Source organism: Dendropsophus ebraccatus, chromosome 5 (genome assembly GCF_027789765.1).
Source record: "Dendropsophus ebraccatus isolate aDenEbr1 chromosome 5, aDenEbr1.pat, whole genome shotgun sequence".
Lineage (NCBI taxonomy): Eukaryota > Metazoa > Chordata > Amphibia > Anura > Hylidae > Dendropsophus > Dendropsophus ebraccatus.
The window spans coordinates 99,484,282-99,502,498 of record NC_091458.1 but is presented as its reverse complement, the minus strand read 5'-3'; the positions used below and the strand labels follow the sequence as shown (position 1 = coordinate 99,502,498).

The 18,217-nt window shown below is 41.5% G+C and overlaps 1 protein-coding gene across 1 annotated transcript in view; it reads right to left on the bottom strand.

Moving 5' to 3' along the window:
• Nucleotides 1-1,863: 1,863 nt before the first annotated feature.
• The window catches only part of LOC138794176 (coagulation factor X-like), a 31,636-nt gene continuing 15,282 nt past the window's right edge, over nucleotides 1,864-18,217 (bottom strand). The window contains exons 9-16 of the mRNA XM_069972947.1: nucleotides 11,083-11,222; nucleotides 10,099-10,262; nucleotides 8,989-9,013; nucleotides 7,879-7,992; nucleotides 7,191-7,328; nucleotides 6,218-6,306; nucleotides 4,098-4,215; nucleotides 1,864-2,601 (exon numbers count right to left, since the gene is read on the bottom strand). Coding sequence (XP_069829048.1) covers nucleotides 2,087-2,601; nucleotides 4,098-4,215; nucleotides 6,218-6,306; nucleotides 7,191-7,328; nucleotides 7,879-7,992; nucleotides 8,989-9,013; nucleotides 10,099-10,262; nucleotides 11,083-11,222 — 1,303 coding nt within the window. The 3' untranslated portion in view covers nucleotides 1,864-2,086. The remainder of the gene's footprint in view (nucleotides 2,602-4,097; nucleotides 4,216-6,217; nucleotides 6,307-7,190; nucleotides 7,329-7,878; nucleotides 7,993-8,988; nucleotides 9,014-10,098; nucleotides 10,263-11,082; nucleotides 11,223-18,217) is intronic.

The window sequence follows — 18,217 nt, the reverse complement described above, 5'->3', positions numbered from 1 at the left end:
GTCTCAATATTGTATAAATGTTTCCTTCTAGAAAGAAAGTGGGATTTTGGGAGCCGGAGCGCCTGGGAAAGGGAGATTGGGATGGGTGTGAACTGGTCAGTAGTTTATTGTAATATTAAAAAAGTATCGCCCTTGGTGAGCCATCAGCTGATTCAGTTTAACATCGTCCACAGACTATACTATACTCCTTCTTTCCTCTGTAAAATCAAAAAAAGAGCTGACGATCTTTTGTTCTAGATGCCAAAAGGAAGTGGGAGATTTTGTGCACATGCTGTGGTCGTGTGAAAAACTGGGTCAGCTTTGGTCCGGGGTCTCCCGGGAGATAAATAGGGCCATAAGCTTGTCCCTAGGAGAGGACCTCCGTCTGTTTGTTTTGGGGGATACATCGGGACTACCTGCTGGGACAACCAGGAAACAGCGAAAGTGTCTGCTGAAAATGTTGTTCTGTGCGAAACTATTGATTATGAGAAGATGAATATCTCCTCAGCCACCCAGCCTAGCGGAATGGGGTCAGTGTGTGAAGCGGTATGAGTGTGAGAAGTGAGGGGGTGAGGTCTTCCTTTTTTTTTCCCCTTTTCTTGTTTTTGTGTCTCCTCGTGCATGTTCTTTGTTGGGGTGGGGGGGATGAAAGGGAATATTTTGGAAATATTATGTGATATAAATAAATTTGTTCTCTTAGTGTAGAGTTGGGCGGGGGTAGGGATGGGAAGGGGGTGGATGGGTGATTTGTACTATTGTGGTTTTAATTGTTTGGACTTTTTATAACAATATAAAAATGGGTTTTTCTTTTGTTCTCTGTGTACGAAAAATAAATAAAATGTTAAATTAAAAAAAATAATCATCCCATGTAAAATTACCTAAAAGTGTCATCCAAGTTTTCCTGTGTGCTTTTATCATTGTTGGCCAGTGTAACTAAGGCGAGGGTCAGCATCCACTGATCCCTGCCTCATCACAGGGGCAGCATGGATAACAGCCCTGGACCGAGGCATGAGAGGGGGCTCAGAGCACTACCTTAGTGACACTGCCCAACAATGATAAAAGCACACAGGAAAACTGGGGTGACATCTTTTTCATTCAAATGAACTGTTTTCAGAAAGTTATATAGATTTGTAATTTACTTCTATTTAAAAATCTCAAGTGTTCCAGTACTTATCAGCTGCTGTATTTTCTGCAGGAAGTGGTTATTCTTTTCAGTCTGACACAGTTCTCTCTGCTGCCATCTCTGTCTGAAACAGGAACTGTCCAGAGCAGGAAAGGTTATCAATGGTGATTTGCTGCTGCTCTGGACAGTTCCTGTTTTGCCCAGAGATGTCAGCAGAGAGCATTGTGTCAGACTGAAAAGAATACACCACTTTCTGCAAAACATACATCAGATGATAAGTATAGGAAGAGTTGAGATTTTTAAATAAGTAACTTATGGTGCGTTTACACAGAGATTTATCTGACAGATTTTGGAAGCCAAAGCCAGGAACAGACTATAAACAGGGAGCAGGTCATAAAGGAAAAATTGAGATTTCTCCTCTTTTCAAATCCAGTGCTTGTCTTGGCCACCAAAATCTGTCAGATAAATCTCTTTGTGTAAACGCACCATTGCAAATCTATATAACTTTCTGAAACCAGTTGCTTTGAGTGAAAAAGATTTTCACCGGAGTACCCCTTTAAGGGCTCTACCTTTTGTGGTTTGTTTTCACAAAACAACTCATCACAACAACTCCATGGTTTGTAGTGACACATTAACATATAAATACATATAATTTGCCTACAACCATGTTGTGTTAAGTATATTCATTTATAGATGTTCCATTTTCTGGAAGGCCTATACGTGTATCTCATCATATTGCAACTTGGATTACTGCCACAATCTCTTAAAAAACAAATGTTTATTGGACTTTTGCTAGAACATTTTATTTGCCTAATTTGGCATTGTGTTCCTCTAATTTACATATCATTCTTCTGTCACAAACATGAATACATTTTTTTGGTATACAAAATGGCCTATGCAGGGCATCTATTAAGAATAGTAAATATATAATACACAACATGAAAATGGTCTCAATATATATTAGCATTCTATAACCATAAAACATTAACTGCTGTTCTGCTTCAACCACATGACGTATCTGGAGATTTTGGTAAATGAAAAAACATTTGGGTTCCATAATTCATGATTTACTGATCCCATGATCCCAGTCAAGAACCATGCACCATTATGTTCAATAGCAAAATGGCTTCCACTAGCCAATGCAGAGTCTATGGTTCTGTTTGATGTTCCACAGAACATTCGGTTTGTTTGTGTTGCATTGAAAGCAGTCTCACACGCTTCTTTATCAGTCTGTATTACAGGAAATTGGATGGGCATCATTCCTAGGTCATCCGAGTCTAGCGTCCAGCCGCTCACTGTACCTGGGCCACGTGGAATCAGCACGTTCTCTGCAAAGTCCTTCTGGGGGATGCAGATGGGTAGGATATGTTTGTGGAACTTTATACCTGCTTCAAGGTTAAGCAGAGCAATGTTATTCTCTCCTGAGTCCTTGGAATACTTTGTGTGGATACGATGGCTTTCCACCTTGATCTTCTGCATGTTATTAGCATCTTTGTTTCCTGTAAAAATTTGCACAATTCTTAGTTAGAAGTACATTAAGTGTGTATATATATATATATATATATATATATATATATATATATATATATCCACCTCCCTGGAATATTTGTGTTAGAGTCCTATAGTTCCTGGTTCACGGCTCTATATCAATAGTTCTATGCGGCAGCACTTGATCAGAGCTCAAGATCAGACACGAACGTTGGTAGTAGCAGAGGGGCCCTCATCGCCCCCTATTGCTGTCACTCAGTGAAAGTGAATATATTAAAGGGGTTATCCAAAACATGGCCACTTTCTTCCAGAGACAACCCCACTCTTGTGTGCAGCTTGGGCGGGGTTTTGCTGCTCCGTTCCATTGAAGTGAATAGAGCTTAATTGCAAACCGCACCTGAACTGGAGACATGTTGACGTGGAGTCGTGTTTCCTCTGAAAGTGGCCATGTTTTTGTAGCACTGGAAAACCGCTTTAAGAAAAAAGTAAACTCCCCAAAAAGACAAAAGCATATGCACAAAAAGGTAGCACATCATAACAATACTTTATTGAGACAATAACAAAATTTACAGAAAATACCATCAACTATGCAGGGGTAAAGCAATAAGGGAGACAAACCCCAAACACTACCCTACATTAAAAACACTTAAAATGTCAACATAAGGCCTGCTGGCGTACCAGCAAGGTCTAACAACCACTCTGACCCTGGACCATATGGGTTCTAACAAAGCTGCCTAAGCAGTATCCCTATGACATATAACATCAAGAGAAATAATTAATATGAGCAAAGGGTAGATAAATGAAACGATCACCATGTACAGTCCAAAAAATAATAAGAAGCGGGTCAGATAGGCAACAGTCACCCCACGCGTTCCGCCGCCCAGCGGAATAGAGAGAACGATCAGCCAATGATTGTGTCATCTGCTGATTGTTCATTTAGGTTCAAACCTAAAATCGTCGTTCGCCACCCGCACATCGCTACGGTGGAATAGCGGTGCGCGGCAGCGACCGACGATCCAAGCAGCATCCAGTACCTAGTAGGGCTTCTCCTGCGCTCCGTCTTCCTCCCCGGGTCCCGCGCGCAGCATCAATTCCGGAGCGGCCTGACTGAGCTGTCAGACTGCTCAGCTAATCACAGGCCTGATGCTGTGCGCGGGACCCGGGGAGGAAGATGGAACACAGGAGAAGCCCTGCTAGGTAATGTATGCTGCAAGGATATCGGTAACGATGTCCCTGCAGCCCTCGCTAAACGATCATCGGGGCCGTGGAATAGGCCCAGTAAACGAGCACCGTTCTAGCAGATCGGCGCTCATTTACATCGTTGCTCGGCCCGTGGAATAGGGCCCTAAGGCTATGTTCACATTATCTATATTTTCATAAAACCAATTGCTCTTATCACATTGGTTGCAAGTTATTGATCTTATTTCCATTGTCTAGGTACATCTCCTGCCTATTACCAATAAACATTGATTTGTTTAATTAAAGAAAAGAAAGTTATTGTCCTTACCCGCAAGGATGAAAATTGGACCCTGATGACTGCTGCACTTTGCTGTTGTAAGTACCAAGGACTGGTTGAGTATGACTCCACTGCAGTAAGGTGTCCCTTCTGAATCTAACAGTAGTACCTTATGGGGAAATAAAATGCTTCAAGTATCATACCGTGTAATTTTTGCAAATTAAGTGTAATCATTAAAACATAACATAGTTGTGCAACATTCTAGTTTGATTGCCAAGATCCCTGTTACTAGCAGTGAATGGCCATAAGTCCCAGTCTGTCTAATGATGCAAATGTCAGAATGAGGCCTTATGCACACATTCAGTATTTTTTTCTGGTCCTAAAACAACCCGTGAGAAATTGCGGATTGGACATCCGTATTCCATCCGTATTTCCATTTTTTTTCTACTCATTGCTTTTCAATGCACTTCATCCGTATTTTTTTGCGGAAATACAGATGCCAACATGTTACAATCCGTAACCAATTGATTTCAATGAGAGGATCCGCAAAAAAAATGGGTCCGCACCGAGTCCGCACTAGGACATGTCCTTTTTTTTTACGGATTGATTTTCATCCATTTCTGCTACTGATTGTGTGAATAGTCCAATAGACTTCAATGTGCACTAACTCGGATACGGAAATACGGATCCGTAAATTACGGAACGTGTGAATAAGGCCTGAGGCCGTATACTATGCATGGTTCCAAACATGCTGTCTCTAAATTGAAATTTTTTTTTTCCATTTACTGGCAGAAGGCCAAAGTTTTGAAAATGGAGGGGAAAAATTCTATGTTGCCTCTTTTATGTTCTTATGTCCTGAAATTGAACATGGTCTTGGTGAGAGACTTGTTTAAAACTAGGGCATATTGACAAGTTACTGATTCATTAAAAAGGTTTTTTTGGTCAAGGGATCCTGATAGCTTAAAGGGAACCAATCATTAGAATATCGCCCCTGTAGCTATAAGTACATTGCTCTATGGCCCTATGCACTGTTTTCAGCCATACAAGTATTTTCTATGAGCGTTACTTCTATGGCCTGAAAACGCACTTTGTAAATTCCCTTTGTAGGCATGGGGGCGATCCTCAGCTGCTAACTACTCACCGCTGGAAGGAAACCTCTTGGGCAATTATACTGCCCTGGGAGCGTCGGCATATAGGAGACTGCAGAATCACAGAGGCCATCCCTGAGTGGCAAAACTCCCAGGGAGGCGTAATTGCCGAAGGGGTTTCCCACCAGATGTGACTAGCAACGGAGGACCACCCCCATGCCTACATAAGTAGGTTTTACAAAGTTCCATATAAGTAACGCTCATAGTAATTACTTATGGCTGGAAAGACTGTAAGCTCTGCGGGCAGGGTCCTCTTCCCCCATGTACCAGTCTGTCTTTTACCTTCATGTAATGTGTTCTGATCTTGTACTGTTCCTACTTGATACCCCCTATCTCCTGTATAGCACTTTGGAATTAAGGGCTCTTTATAAATAAATAATAATAATAATAATGAGTGCTTGGTGCCATATAGCAATGTATTTATAGCTGCAGGGGTGATTTTTTTGTGATATTTTTTCTTTTGCATGTCGAGATGTCAACAGAGAGCAGTGAACAATGGGACCTAGGCACCCTGTCGGAATGGCATCAGGGCATTGGGGGAGGGGGGTGACTATAACTTACTTACTTACTATAGAGCCTAACCCTTGCAACAAGGCTGATAGAGCAACAAGTCAAGGAATATAGGGCTCAGACGAGTATTTTGTCTTGCTTGTTCTAGCAATTGGTGGAGGTATCAAACATTTAATGAAATAATAGTAACACTATAAGCCACCCTCACCCCTTTTTTAATCTTTTTTTTTTTTTTGCCAGACAAAAGATTTCAGACAACACAATGTGTTTGGACAGCAGCTATAGCTGTAGCTAAAATCATTTAGTAGTGCTTCAAAACGTCTGTGTCCCTCTAAAAGGAGTTTGAAGATAAAGATAGAGTGAAGCTAGAGATCTCTTTAAGAGGACCACCCCTTATCTACATCAGATATTGTGTGACCCATAGTCCATCGTATATTATGCACAATGGACATTTCCTTCTAGAAGACCACTATTTGGTGCAATAAAAAGAAGCAATGTTCCATTTAGCTTTACCTCCCAAGGAAATGGATTGGTAGAGTTGTTCTGGATACCCTGAAATGTAGTATCCTTATCATTCAGCAGCTGTCCGCAAGCAAAGGGATCTGTCAATGAAAGGACCGTACAAGTAGCAAAATATAATTTTAATGAAAGTCTGAATTTTTTTTTTGGTCACTGTCCATTGTATTACAGTATAATCTACAGACGGATTTGATGTACTCCATGTTTTCAAGGTAGGATCCTTTTAAGTCAATTTGATTTATTAACAAGTCTTAGAACATCACTAACATTTTTAGTAGAGAGAAGACCAAAATCCTTCAGCTCTCTTTAAAATTCATATATTTTATTGTAGCAAATCTTTAAAATAAACGACGCATTTCAAACCAAACTGGTTCTTATTCATGGTATCTTGGTCTGGATAAATAGAGAATATGCATTCGACATAGTCACCATAAAGCAAATGAGCTCTTATAGGACATCTCTGTTGAGGAAGCGTACAGGTGAGAGCTGAAGAATTTTGGTCTTTTCTCTTGTGAATACCCTGGCATCCAGGGGCGTTGCCTTCATGCTCAACACTTAGTACACAAGAAATACTTATACACAGACTGGGCGCTGACCACGCAAATGACATTTTTAGTAGCCAAGCTAGAAATTTTCCCCCCCAAAAAAGGAAAGTAACTTTAAGCTTTCCTACTAAAATCACTAGTCATGTTCCAAGGCTGATGAATGAGTGGCACATTTACTTGGATGGACGCTACCTTTAAGAGGAGGCACCAGAAAGCAAGTGCTTTTTTCCTTCTGGGAAAGACCTAATAGATAGATAGATAGATAGATAGAGAGGAATGGCCTATAAATCTGCACATGCCTTTTGGCACTCTCTTCAAGTAATAACATAACACTGTCAGTCCTACACATATACTAGGTATAGAACAAGTATAACCAATAGAGAATTGTGCTGTGGATTTATTTCAGTCTTGTTTGCACTTGCCTGCTGGGTGACATGACTTGTCATCTTCCCCAAGTGTATAGCCAGATGCACAAGAACAAATATAAAAGTCAAGACCATATTTAGGTTCACAGAAGTGCTGGCATCCGTCTTCTGCTTCAGGGTGGCATTCATTTGCAGCTGCAGGAACACATAAATAAGAAACCCGATGACTGAAAAGAAAATGTTTAGACTGTCCTATAACAGGACCCACAGACACCACATCCTATTATAGTCCCACTGTCCACCTATGAGAGACAGGGGCTTTTGGACCTCCTGAACACCAGGTCTTGGGTGCAGCTACAACCTCTTTGCCCCTATAAATGCACCACTGGCTATCTTTATCCCTATGTAGGGGCAACGTATTGCAGCTAAACATCCGTACTCCTAATAATTGGAACAACACAAAAACTGCAGGTTCGCAAATAAGAATGGTAAAAAAATACAGTGGACTGCAGAGAGGGGGTTATGAATACAGTGGCTTACTGTTGACCACCACCACCACATTTAAGACCCGCAATGCAATCAAAAGGCCTAAACCTGTCTCTAACTCTTAATCAACAAAGTACCGTATGTATGTACATAAATCTGGACGAATAGAATTTCTAATGGAACAATTGGTTTTCTTTGCATTACAACTTCACTACACATTCCTGCATAGTGTATTTGCCTCATAAATCTGTTTCCTTACCAAACTGGCAGTTCCTTCCTTTGTAACCTTCGGGACAGGTGCAGGTATACCTTCGAATATAATCTATGCACACTCCATTGTTCTTACATGGGCTGGAGGAACAGGGATTACCTCCTGAGAACATGAAAGAAATTGTATTTGTAATAATCCCATTGTAGTATTAGCTACTTATTATACAGTGCTGTGGCTGATGGCTCCTAGATATCTCTTCTACCATGTCATAGACTAAGGTGTATTGCTAGCTGGTAAAAATAATGGCTCAGAGTTAGCAACCTGTCTGACACAAATACTGTCAGATTTGCCTATAGCAGCCAATCACAGTTCAGTTGTCATTTTACCAGGCCAATATGAGAAATGAAAGCTGTGACTGGCTGATATGGGCAAATCAGGGAGTTTTGTCTTGGACATTCCAATAATTTTATTTACATTGGAATTCCAGTCAGATAACACAGCAGAGGACTGTTATCCAGCTACTTCAGTAGAGCACCAAATTTGGTGTGTTGTCTGGAGAAACTTCCGGTACATACAGCCACTATATCTCTATAGGACTATAGACCCCAGAATATGCCGAAAGGGTGTGAAGAAAGCCTAATTTGAAACTAGATGGGCACAAAAAGGGAAGATTAGGCATGGAACTAAATTACAAAACTCCCAAAAACATTTGTAGCAACATATTGGCAGCATTTTATTTTGGACTTCTCTTCAACCCCTAGAAGTGAGTTTTACATACTATTATGAGATCATGATTTGATAATCCAGTATACTTGATAATCCAGCATCTACTGATGATTATTGTATATGATACCTCAATTAATCTGATAATACAGGCTGTAGGTTATAACACAAAAATGCTATTATTTCCTGTGCAAAGTGTTATAGAGACATGCCCTAGCTGCAATGCTGCAGACTGTAATGCCTCCTCGCTCCCCATCCCCTCCCAACTATAACCCGGCCTGGGGCTCAACTTCCAGCTGGCTGTCAGTCAAGCTGGGATAGTAATGGGAAGGGGATCTGACTGACATCATTGAGCCAGAAAGTCAAGAAATATATCCCCAGATATGTGTGTACCAACCATTATCATGGGAATAGTCCATAGGTCTTTAAACTTACCATAGTACGTCTTCCAAAAGGTGTCCTGTAAAATAACAACGTTAGATTGAGAATATAGTGATAAACTTGAATTATGCCTTTTATTTTAGCCTGTGCTCACGTATGCATGGTGATTTCTGTGCACAAGGGAATCCACAATACAGTGCTAGATCTGTTCTATGACAGATCCCAACGGAACTTATTGACTTAAAATGTGGTTTGCTGGGGTTCCTTGCAGATTCCATTATTTTGACAGCAAACATAGCACTGAAAGCATTGCACTCTGCACTGCTCTGCTCTGCAACAGCTCTGAACAGTAATGTGACCAGAACCTAATATATATGCTTCTTGTACAAAGGAGTGAGGTCTGGGGGCTAGCCCTAGCTTATATCTATATTATCTCCAAACCAATCAAAAAATAAAAAACACAGAAAGAAATTATCATCATCATTATTGTTATTGGGGAGGAGGGGGTGGGTAAAAAAAATAACACACACTTACCTTCCTGGCTCCTGTGCTGCCACCCATATACTTCTGCTCCAGTCCCCAGTGTTCGGCTGTTTCTGGGTTTTGAGATGTGACATGGCAGGGCCACTCAGCCATTCAGCAGCTGTAGCAGTGCCTCGCCTCTGCTACTAAAAGTGGGCCTGCTATGTCACCTCATAAAACTCTGAAGCGGCAGCACACCTGGGGACCAGAGCAGTGGAACGTAGGCAGCAGTGTAGGAGGCAGGAAGGTGTGTGTTATTTTTTTTCACCAACCCCCTCCCCAGACAGTCTGAAAAAAAAGGGATCTTGGCTGAATAACCCCTTTAAGTCAATGACTTGGTTGTCTCGGATATATATTAAAATAGGAATTACAACTCAGTCATACAAATTTATTATAACCATAAGAATTCCGGTCACAACAAGGACTATTTTATATTGTCTTTGTGACCTATAGGAATTTACATCGTAAAAATATGCACAAATGACCAAAAGTCAATGTATTCTGGATCTTTTCTGTAGTAAGCTCTCTGTTGGGATATGTTACAGGACGTCATATCAGATATGTTAAGTGTCATTTGTAATTAAAAAACAAACAAAAAAAAACATCTTAAATGAAACAACGTAACCCATAATAAGAACTCACTGTTTTATCCGTGTCCTCAAATGTTTCTCTCGCCTCCTCATATGTGCAGATTTCTTCTAGACATTCTCTCTCTAAATTTCCCCTCCGAAGTTCCTCTATAATCATGAAGTTGGCCCTTTTGCTTCTTTGTATTACTTGGTTAGCACTCTTACTGGATAAGAAAACTGAAGAGAGAACATTTCATTAGACTAGACTACCACAAGCAATTATTCAAACAAAATACAGGAATCCGTTAGCATGAAATAAGTGATAGCTAAGGGGATTTTATATATTGCCATTCAAACACTTTGCTAGTTTTGTGCATGTTTTATTGAGTGCTCCTTCTGCTGCTTTACAAGGCCAAAGAGATACATTTATATATCTAACCGTTAGGTGGCATTGTAGTCTACCAGTAGGTAGATTGGCTCTTTATCCAGAGGTTCTGGGACATCTGCTGGTGTGCTAAGAGATAGCAGTTCACCGCAAAACAACAAGGAATGGGCTACCCAACCATTGTCATGTGAAACAAGCATTTGCCTGCTGGATGTCCATGTTCACCTAAATTGTCTTCTAGCTATAGTCTACAATATTACCAGTGCTCTTGTGATGGGTACCAGTAACCTCAGTTGCAATATTATTATCATAGTATAGCATTTTGTAATTGTGTCTACACTTTTTTTCCTTATTGATATATGAGGAACAAAAATTGGATTCTAGAAATATCAACAGATAAAAACACAAGTGACCTAAAAAGTGATATAGTATAAGCTAGGTATAGACATATACATTGGTTTTTCGGCTCCAGTAAAATTCCCATTTTTGACAGGAAAGGTTAATATACAAATAGATATTTCCTGTATATTTCCTTATTTCTCCCTGAGTTTGTCACCAACCGCTGTCTGCATAATGGTACAAACTTGGAACAAATGTTGGAACTTATTTTTGCTTCTTTGTTACTATTACATTGCAAAAGTAATACCTTAAAAAAGAAAAGTGAGGTCCTACCTGTTTGTTCTGTCTGCTGAATGAGGAGTATTAAGAAGGAAATACACAGTGTCTGCATAAAATTTGCCATTTTACTCCCTCGATAAAATGGGAAACAGTGTTGTTTTAAGAGCTGGTAAATAGACGAAACTCCTTTTTTTCTGAGGTTCAAAGATCAGGGTCCAACAAATGTACACTTTGAGGGCAAGGACTTTGTTTGTCTAGAGGGGAGGTCACTGGTACATTTGCTAAATGAACAGTGAAAGTATATAATGTAGAAAATATATAATGGTACACATAGAGGGGGACATTTAGTAAGGGCTCTGCACCAATTTTTAGGTGAATTGCATTTTTTGCCTGTTTTTGGTCTAAGTTCTGTTTATGAACCAGTATATTCGATGGGTGATTGTTTTTTTAGATGCAACTTTTTTTTAATCTGCCTGTTTTGAGTATTCACCTCCCAAAAAATACAAAATCTGGGATTTGTGTTAAATTTATCATTTGCAACTTTTTTAAAGTCATACAAAGTGGTGAATGTGTCTAGTCAGTACCAAGTAAATTTGCGCAATTTTTTTACGGATATTTTGCGAATATTCTTCGTATTCTATTGACAAATTTTTGAAAAGTTTGTTAAATTAGTCATATTCTGCTGAGTAAAAAACAAATGAATATGACTGTATAAAAATCACACGTTATTAATAGCAAATGCCCCCCGTAGTTGTCTTGAATACAGGAATATGCAGCGAATTTAGTAACATGCTGATAATACTGAGCAACAGAAAAGATTTTATTAATGTGAAAGAGAAAAAAGTAACAATGACAAATCGTTTGATCACTTTAACAAACGGTATAATGAGACAAATGGAGACTGTGACTGTACTATTAGTAGAAAAAAATTCAAATAAATGCATATGAATCCAAAATAAAAAGCACCACTCTAAATAATTTGGGTTGCGAGATCAGTGCTCTTTGCAATGCTTTTACACTGCATGATTGATCGCATGAATAGTTGCTCTATCTTTCATGCAGCCATTAAAATGCAGAGATGTGCGGCTGACAACAATAATTGTAGAGGGGTGGCTCCCAGTTTAAAGAACCGTTGCTGGCGCTCTTGGTAAAATAAATGCTTTTTCTTTATTTAAGAGTGACAATTCATACCTAAGTTACAATAAGCTTTATGGTTCCAGTTCAGTTTAGGTGGCGCTATACCATATCTAAAATAATGTGGTCCATATCTATCAAAATAAGTAAAAAAGAAACTAATGTAAACTGCTCACAGCAACCAATCACAGCTCTGCTTTCATTTTACCAGAGCTGAATGCTGAGCTGTGATTGGTTGCTGTGGGCAGTTTACACCAGTCTATATTTTACATCCTTTGATAGATCTGGAGTAAAACTGACTTATATAGCCCTGTGTTACTAGGCTAGCAATGTAGCTAATATGTGATGGCAGCAAGAGGGCACACAGATGATCCATTGATCATTTTTGTGGGCCCTCCCAGTATGTTGGTTGGGCCATGAGGCTCAGTAAGCCAGTGTTAATTTTCAAAGTGTGTCGGGTCATTAAGTAGGGCCGTTATGTCGCTGTTGGAACCTCAAGTTAATGTTATCCTCACACAGACCTCTGAACAATAGTAACTTTGTACCGCTCTCTGGGACAATGAATAACTTGCATTAATAACTTGCAGTTCAATCTAATTACCCAGCCTTTACATCACCTGCTGTTCCAGTGTTCCTCACCAGCCCTGCAGCGATGTCATCACGTACCTCATTCACATGACTACTTCACCCAGTTACTGGCCTTAAATTAATACTGGCATGAATGGCACAAGACCAGCAAGTGTCTGGCTGCAGCAGTGATGTGAATGACATAAGGGACATCATCAGTGCAGGACTACTAGTGTGGAACACCAGGGAAGTGGACCTGGAATGGTGGGGGGTTTTAATGTTTTTAGTTAGTAATGGTCATTTCTCTCATGATGAACAAGTTGCTCTTGGCTTCAGACCACTAATGCTATTTGATGAATAAGGCAGGTTAGGGCCATTTGGAGCACTGCCCCTCCCCCAGAACGTTGATCCGGCTGACCCACCCCACTCATTAGAAGGGGCGTGCTGGCTGGGGGACAGATCAGCACTTTGAGTGTGGGGCAGTGCTCCAAAAACTGCAGGGAAGTGGCGCAGAGGATGAAGGTAAGAGACTTACCTTCATCCTCAGTGCCCCGATCAAAATGACAGCAGCAATAGCTATCAGCAGGTTAGATTGGTCTAACATGCGGGTAGTTCACTTTTTAGGGTGCAGCGGTCAAATCTGCTGCGGATCCGGTAGGTGTGAAGGCACCCGTAAGCTTTCAGTTACCAAACAACACCTAATTGACAGGCCCTAGCTTAAGAACTTATTACACTGCTCCAAAAAATAAAGGGAACACTATGGGGGGGATTTATGAAGACCGGCGTACAAGTACATATTAAGTCCTGCCCCCTTTTTCCAGGCAGGATTCACTAAGAGGCGTACGCATCTTAGTGAATCCAGTCGGGCGCACAAATCTGCGCCCAGCGCACAGCAGGTGTAGATTTGCGCCATGATTCACGCCTGAGAGCAGGCGTAAAATATGATAAATGAGGCGCGGGAGGGAGCCACACCTCCTCCCCGCCTTATCACCCCCCAAGCTCTGCAAGCCCGCCCATCAGGCAAGCCAGGCGTACAGGAGGCGTACGCCAGGGAAAAGGGGCGAATCTGCACCTTCTCCCTGGCGTAAGCCTCTGGCTTACCTTTCATAAAGGCCCCGCTAGAGGTCCATTTACACAGAAAGATTATTTGACAGATTATCTGCCAAAGATTTGAAGCCAAAGCCAGGAATGGATTTGAAAAGAGGAGAAATCTCAGGCTTTTCTTTATGACCTAATCTCTATTTATGGCCTGTTTCTGGCTTTGGCTTCAAATTTTTGACAGATAATCTGTCAGACAATCTCTCTGTGTAAATGGACCATTATGCTGGGTTTACACGGAAAGATTATCGTTCGAATTTGCACAATAACGATCGAATTCGAACGATAATCGTACGTGTAAACGCAGCGAACGACGAGCGACAAATCGTTCATTTTGATCTTTTATCTTGTTCTTAAATCGTTGTTTGCAAAAAATTCGCCGATCGTTCCGTGTAAACAGTCGTCGCGCGAAAGTCCGGCTGCCCGCAGCCCGGCCCCCCGCTCATCCGAAGCCCGGCCCCCCGCTCATCCGAAGCCCGGCCCCCCACTCATCCGCAGCTCCTGCGCCGGCTCGATCGCCGCCACCGACACACTCAATAAAGGAAGGCTCTGCAGCTGGGGACAACAGACCACTTCTCAGTACCTATGCTTTCTGGCTGATGTTTTGGTCCATTTTGAATGTTGTTGGTGCTTTCACACTCGTGGTAGCATGAGATGGACTCTAAAACCCACACAAGTTGCTCAGGTAGTGCAGCTCATCCAGGATGACACATAAATGCGAGCTGTGGCAAGAAGGTTTGCTGCGTCTGTCAGCGTAGTGTCCAGAAGCTGAAGGCTCCACCAGGAGACAGGCCAGTACACCAGCAGACCGGAGGAGGGCAACAACCCAGCAGCAGGACCGCTATCTCCGCCTTTGTTAAAAGGAGGAACAGGAGGAGCACTGCCAGAGCCCTGCAAAATGACCTCCAGCAGGCCACAAATGTGCATGTGTCTGCACTCCATGAGGATAGTATGAGGGATCGACGTCCAGAGATGGGGGTTGTGCTCATAGCCCAACACTGTGCAGGATGCTTGGCATTTAGCCACTGGTGCTCTGGCACACTGAACACATGTGACAGACGTGAGTGTGGAAAGCTATCTGCTACCTTGCCTGAGCGGTTTGGCAGTGGGTCAGTAATGGTGTGGGGTGGCATTTCTTTGGAGGGCAGCACAGCCCTCCATGTGCTCACCAGAGGTAGCCCGACTGCCATCAGGTACCGAGATGAGATCCTCAGACCCCTTGTGAGACCATATTCTGGTGTGGTTGGCCCTGGGTTCCTCCTAATGCAGGACAATGCTAGACCTCATGTGGCTGGAGTGTGTCAGCAGTTCCTGCAAGATGATGGCATTGAAGCTACTGGTCTGCCCATTCCCCAGACCTGAGCACATCACAGACATCATGTCTCACTCCATCCACCAACGTCATGTTGGACCACAGACTGTCCAGGAGTTGGCAGATGCTTTTAGTCCAGGTCTGGAAGGAGATCCCTCAGGAGACCATCCACAACCTCATCAGGAGCATGCCCAGGCATTGTAGGGAGGTCATACAGGCACACACAATACTGAGCCACATTTTGACTTTTAAGGACATTACATCAAAGTTGGATCAGCCTGTAGTGTGTTTTTCAGCTTTAATTTTGTGTGTTCATTCATTTATATGTAGGATGTGTTCCCTTCATGGACTGATACCCCAGCCCATATGCTGGCATGTCCTTCTGTTAGCTGACAGCAGAGAAACTAGTTATTCTCACTGTGATCCATCATGTCCGGACACATAACACAACATTGAATGGGCAAAGCATAACCTATCTTCATGAAACGTATGTTTTATTTACAAAACAACAACCCCTCCCCCCCATTCTCACATTTATTTCAGCACAGGTTCTGGCTGTTTATGACAACTACCGCTCAGGACCTTGTAAACAATTGATTTGCATGGTAATCTTCATGGCTTTCTGGGATGGTGGGGACCAGGTAAGAATAACCTTTGAGGTGGGGTTCACACCTTTCCACTGGGAAAAGGCTTTAATGCTATAGATACTAGACGCTTTGTTAGTTTTGTTAATGAAACACATGTTTTGATCTGAGAATAACATTCTTTTCAATGTAATATAGATTGATACTTTTTTATATGTTTCTCTAGTAGGCATTTTCTAAGGAAAACAATACAAACCTATTGCTGTATTCTTTATGGCAATCCAGTTCCTCTGACTCTAATTGTTAAAATAATTCATAGAAATGCCAACTGCAAAGAACATTTACCAGAATCCGCAGTGTAGAATCCATGTCTTCTGCATTATACAGAGGGGTACGGTACAGGCTAATGCATCAGCAGGTGAACTCTTTTCGCTCTTAATTCATGTTTGTCTGTTTGTGTATTGATCTCACTCTGGTTACTCATGTACTGAGCTAATGTGCTCATCCAGTCCATGACCTTAGATTGCTCTACATAAAAAATCTATACTTCAAGCATGTTATTCAATAGGGTATGATTATGTGTTAAAGTGATACTGTCACCCCAGTTTTCCTGTGTGAGTTTCTCATTGTTGGACAGTGTCACTATGGTGGGGCTTAGCATCTGCTGAATCCCCTCTCTCTGCCTCATCACAGGGGGGGGGGGGGGGGGGGGGGGCATAGCTAACAGCACTGGACTGAGGCAGGAGAGGGGGCTCAATGGACGCTAAGCCCTGCCTAGGTGACACTGCCCAACAATGATTAAAGCACACAGGAACACTGGGGTGACAGCATTACTTTAAATTTCACAGTATCTTATTTTCTATTTTTTCTACAATGTAATATCTTATTGCCTACATCGATCACTGAAGATGAGTAAGTATAGCTATGTCTCACTTTATATAAAAAGTCCTACAATTTTCAAATATACTTTGTGCTTTATGCCTTTAGTTTTCAAGATAATATTTTTGTAGTGAAAAGAAAACCTTCTGCTTACCTACACATGCTACTCATCTGTTCATCTAAACCTGCTCTCAGCTAGTCAGTCTGGGCAATGCTGGCACCCCCAACAAATGCACCAATGTACCCGTAGACTCGCATTCTCTGTATGATTGCTAAATTTATAGACTTCCATTCACAGGTATCAAATGTCTCCAGTCAGTAAAGAAGGGAATAGTACAATGGCATTATCGCCAAACAATCCTCATAACCCTCATGCTGTGTTTCTGGTAGCATAGTACATAGTCCCTGGTGAGTCAGTACTACTCTCACATAATAACCTACTGTATTCCTTGGTTACTCATGGTTTACTTACGTCCAGAAATTTCCAATAATACTACCGATTCACCTAGCAGAGGTTGGGTATACGTCTGAGAAATTACAACTCTACAGGACTTCTTTTAGGCTGGTATTTAGTGAGTCCTACATTATAATAGAGCATTATATTTTGTTTCTACTGTTACATTCCTCTGCTGACTGTTCTTTACAGGTCAGGCATGTAAGCAGCTTGTGCTTCAATGAGTACATATTAAGTCATCCATAGAGGTAGTCTTTTAAGCCTTTGTGGTCTTCCAAGTAAAATGTGGCTACTTTTTATATTCTTGTTTAAAGCTGGAGACACTTGCATGCAGATCCTGTGGTTTTAGCTTTGATAGGTGATGCATTCTTGCAAAGCAGCTATTGTAGGTATACATTTTAACTTAAAGGGGTAAGCTAAGACCTATAACTTACTAATATAATATAATCACTGGTCGTACTGGCTGCAGCGTGCTTTAGTGTAGTTCACCCCAGAAAGAATTTGAAAATAGAAGAATTACAAAATGTGTATTGTCTCCAGCTGCCCAGCTGTTCCCTCTCTCCTTATCCTCTAATGTAACAGGAGGCTTGGCGCTGGTTCCGGTCTCTGAGTTCTAGCCTGGCCCTCTAAGTGATGTAACCATCTCTGACCAGCCCTTCCAGCCTACATCACAACATTAATGTTATATAGCATATAAATGCGCATTCAGGGAGCGTGAGATGTATTTACAGCATGCTGCCTGGTGACTGACGTTTCCAGAGCACACAGGGAGGGAAGGCAGCAGGTGCAGCAACCTCACTGATGGGTTTTGGTGATTTCAGAACTAGGGCAGACAGGTTAGAAATGCTATATGCCTCTGCAGCATGTTTTTTTTTTTTTACCAGATGTCGGAGAACCCATTAAAGACATTTACATATGCACCATTCCTGCTTTGTAAAAGATCTGAATGTGTTTGTACATTTGGGTTTCAACTACATTCAGTGTGGCTTAGGTGGTGGTAGTGGCAGAGATAAATTAGATAAGGAGGAGGTATAGCTATGGACTGGATACTGACCTGGAGAATAATAATAAGGCTTCCTCATCCATCACTTCTCTCTGCTGTCAGACATATTAGTACCAAAGGGAAAGAAAAAAAGATGTTGCCAGATTGAGTACAATAAT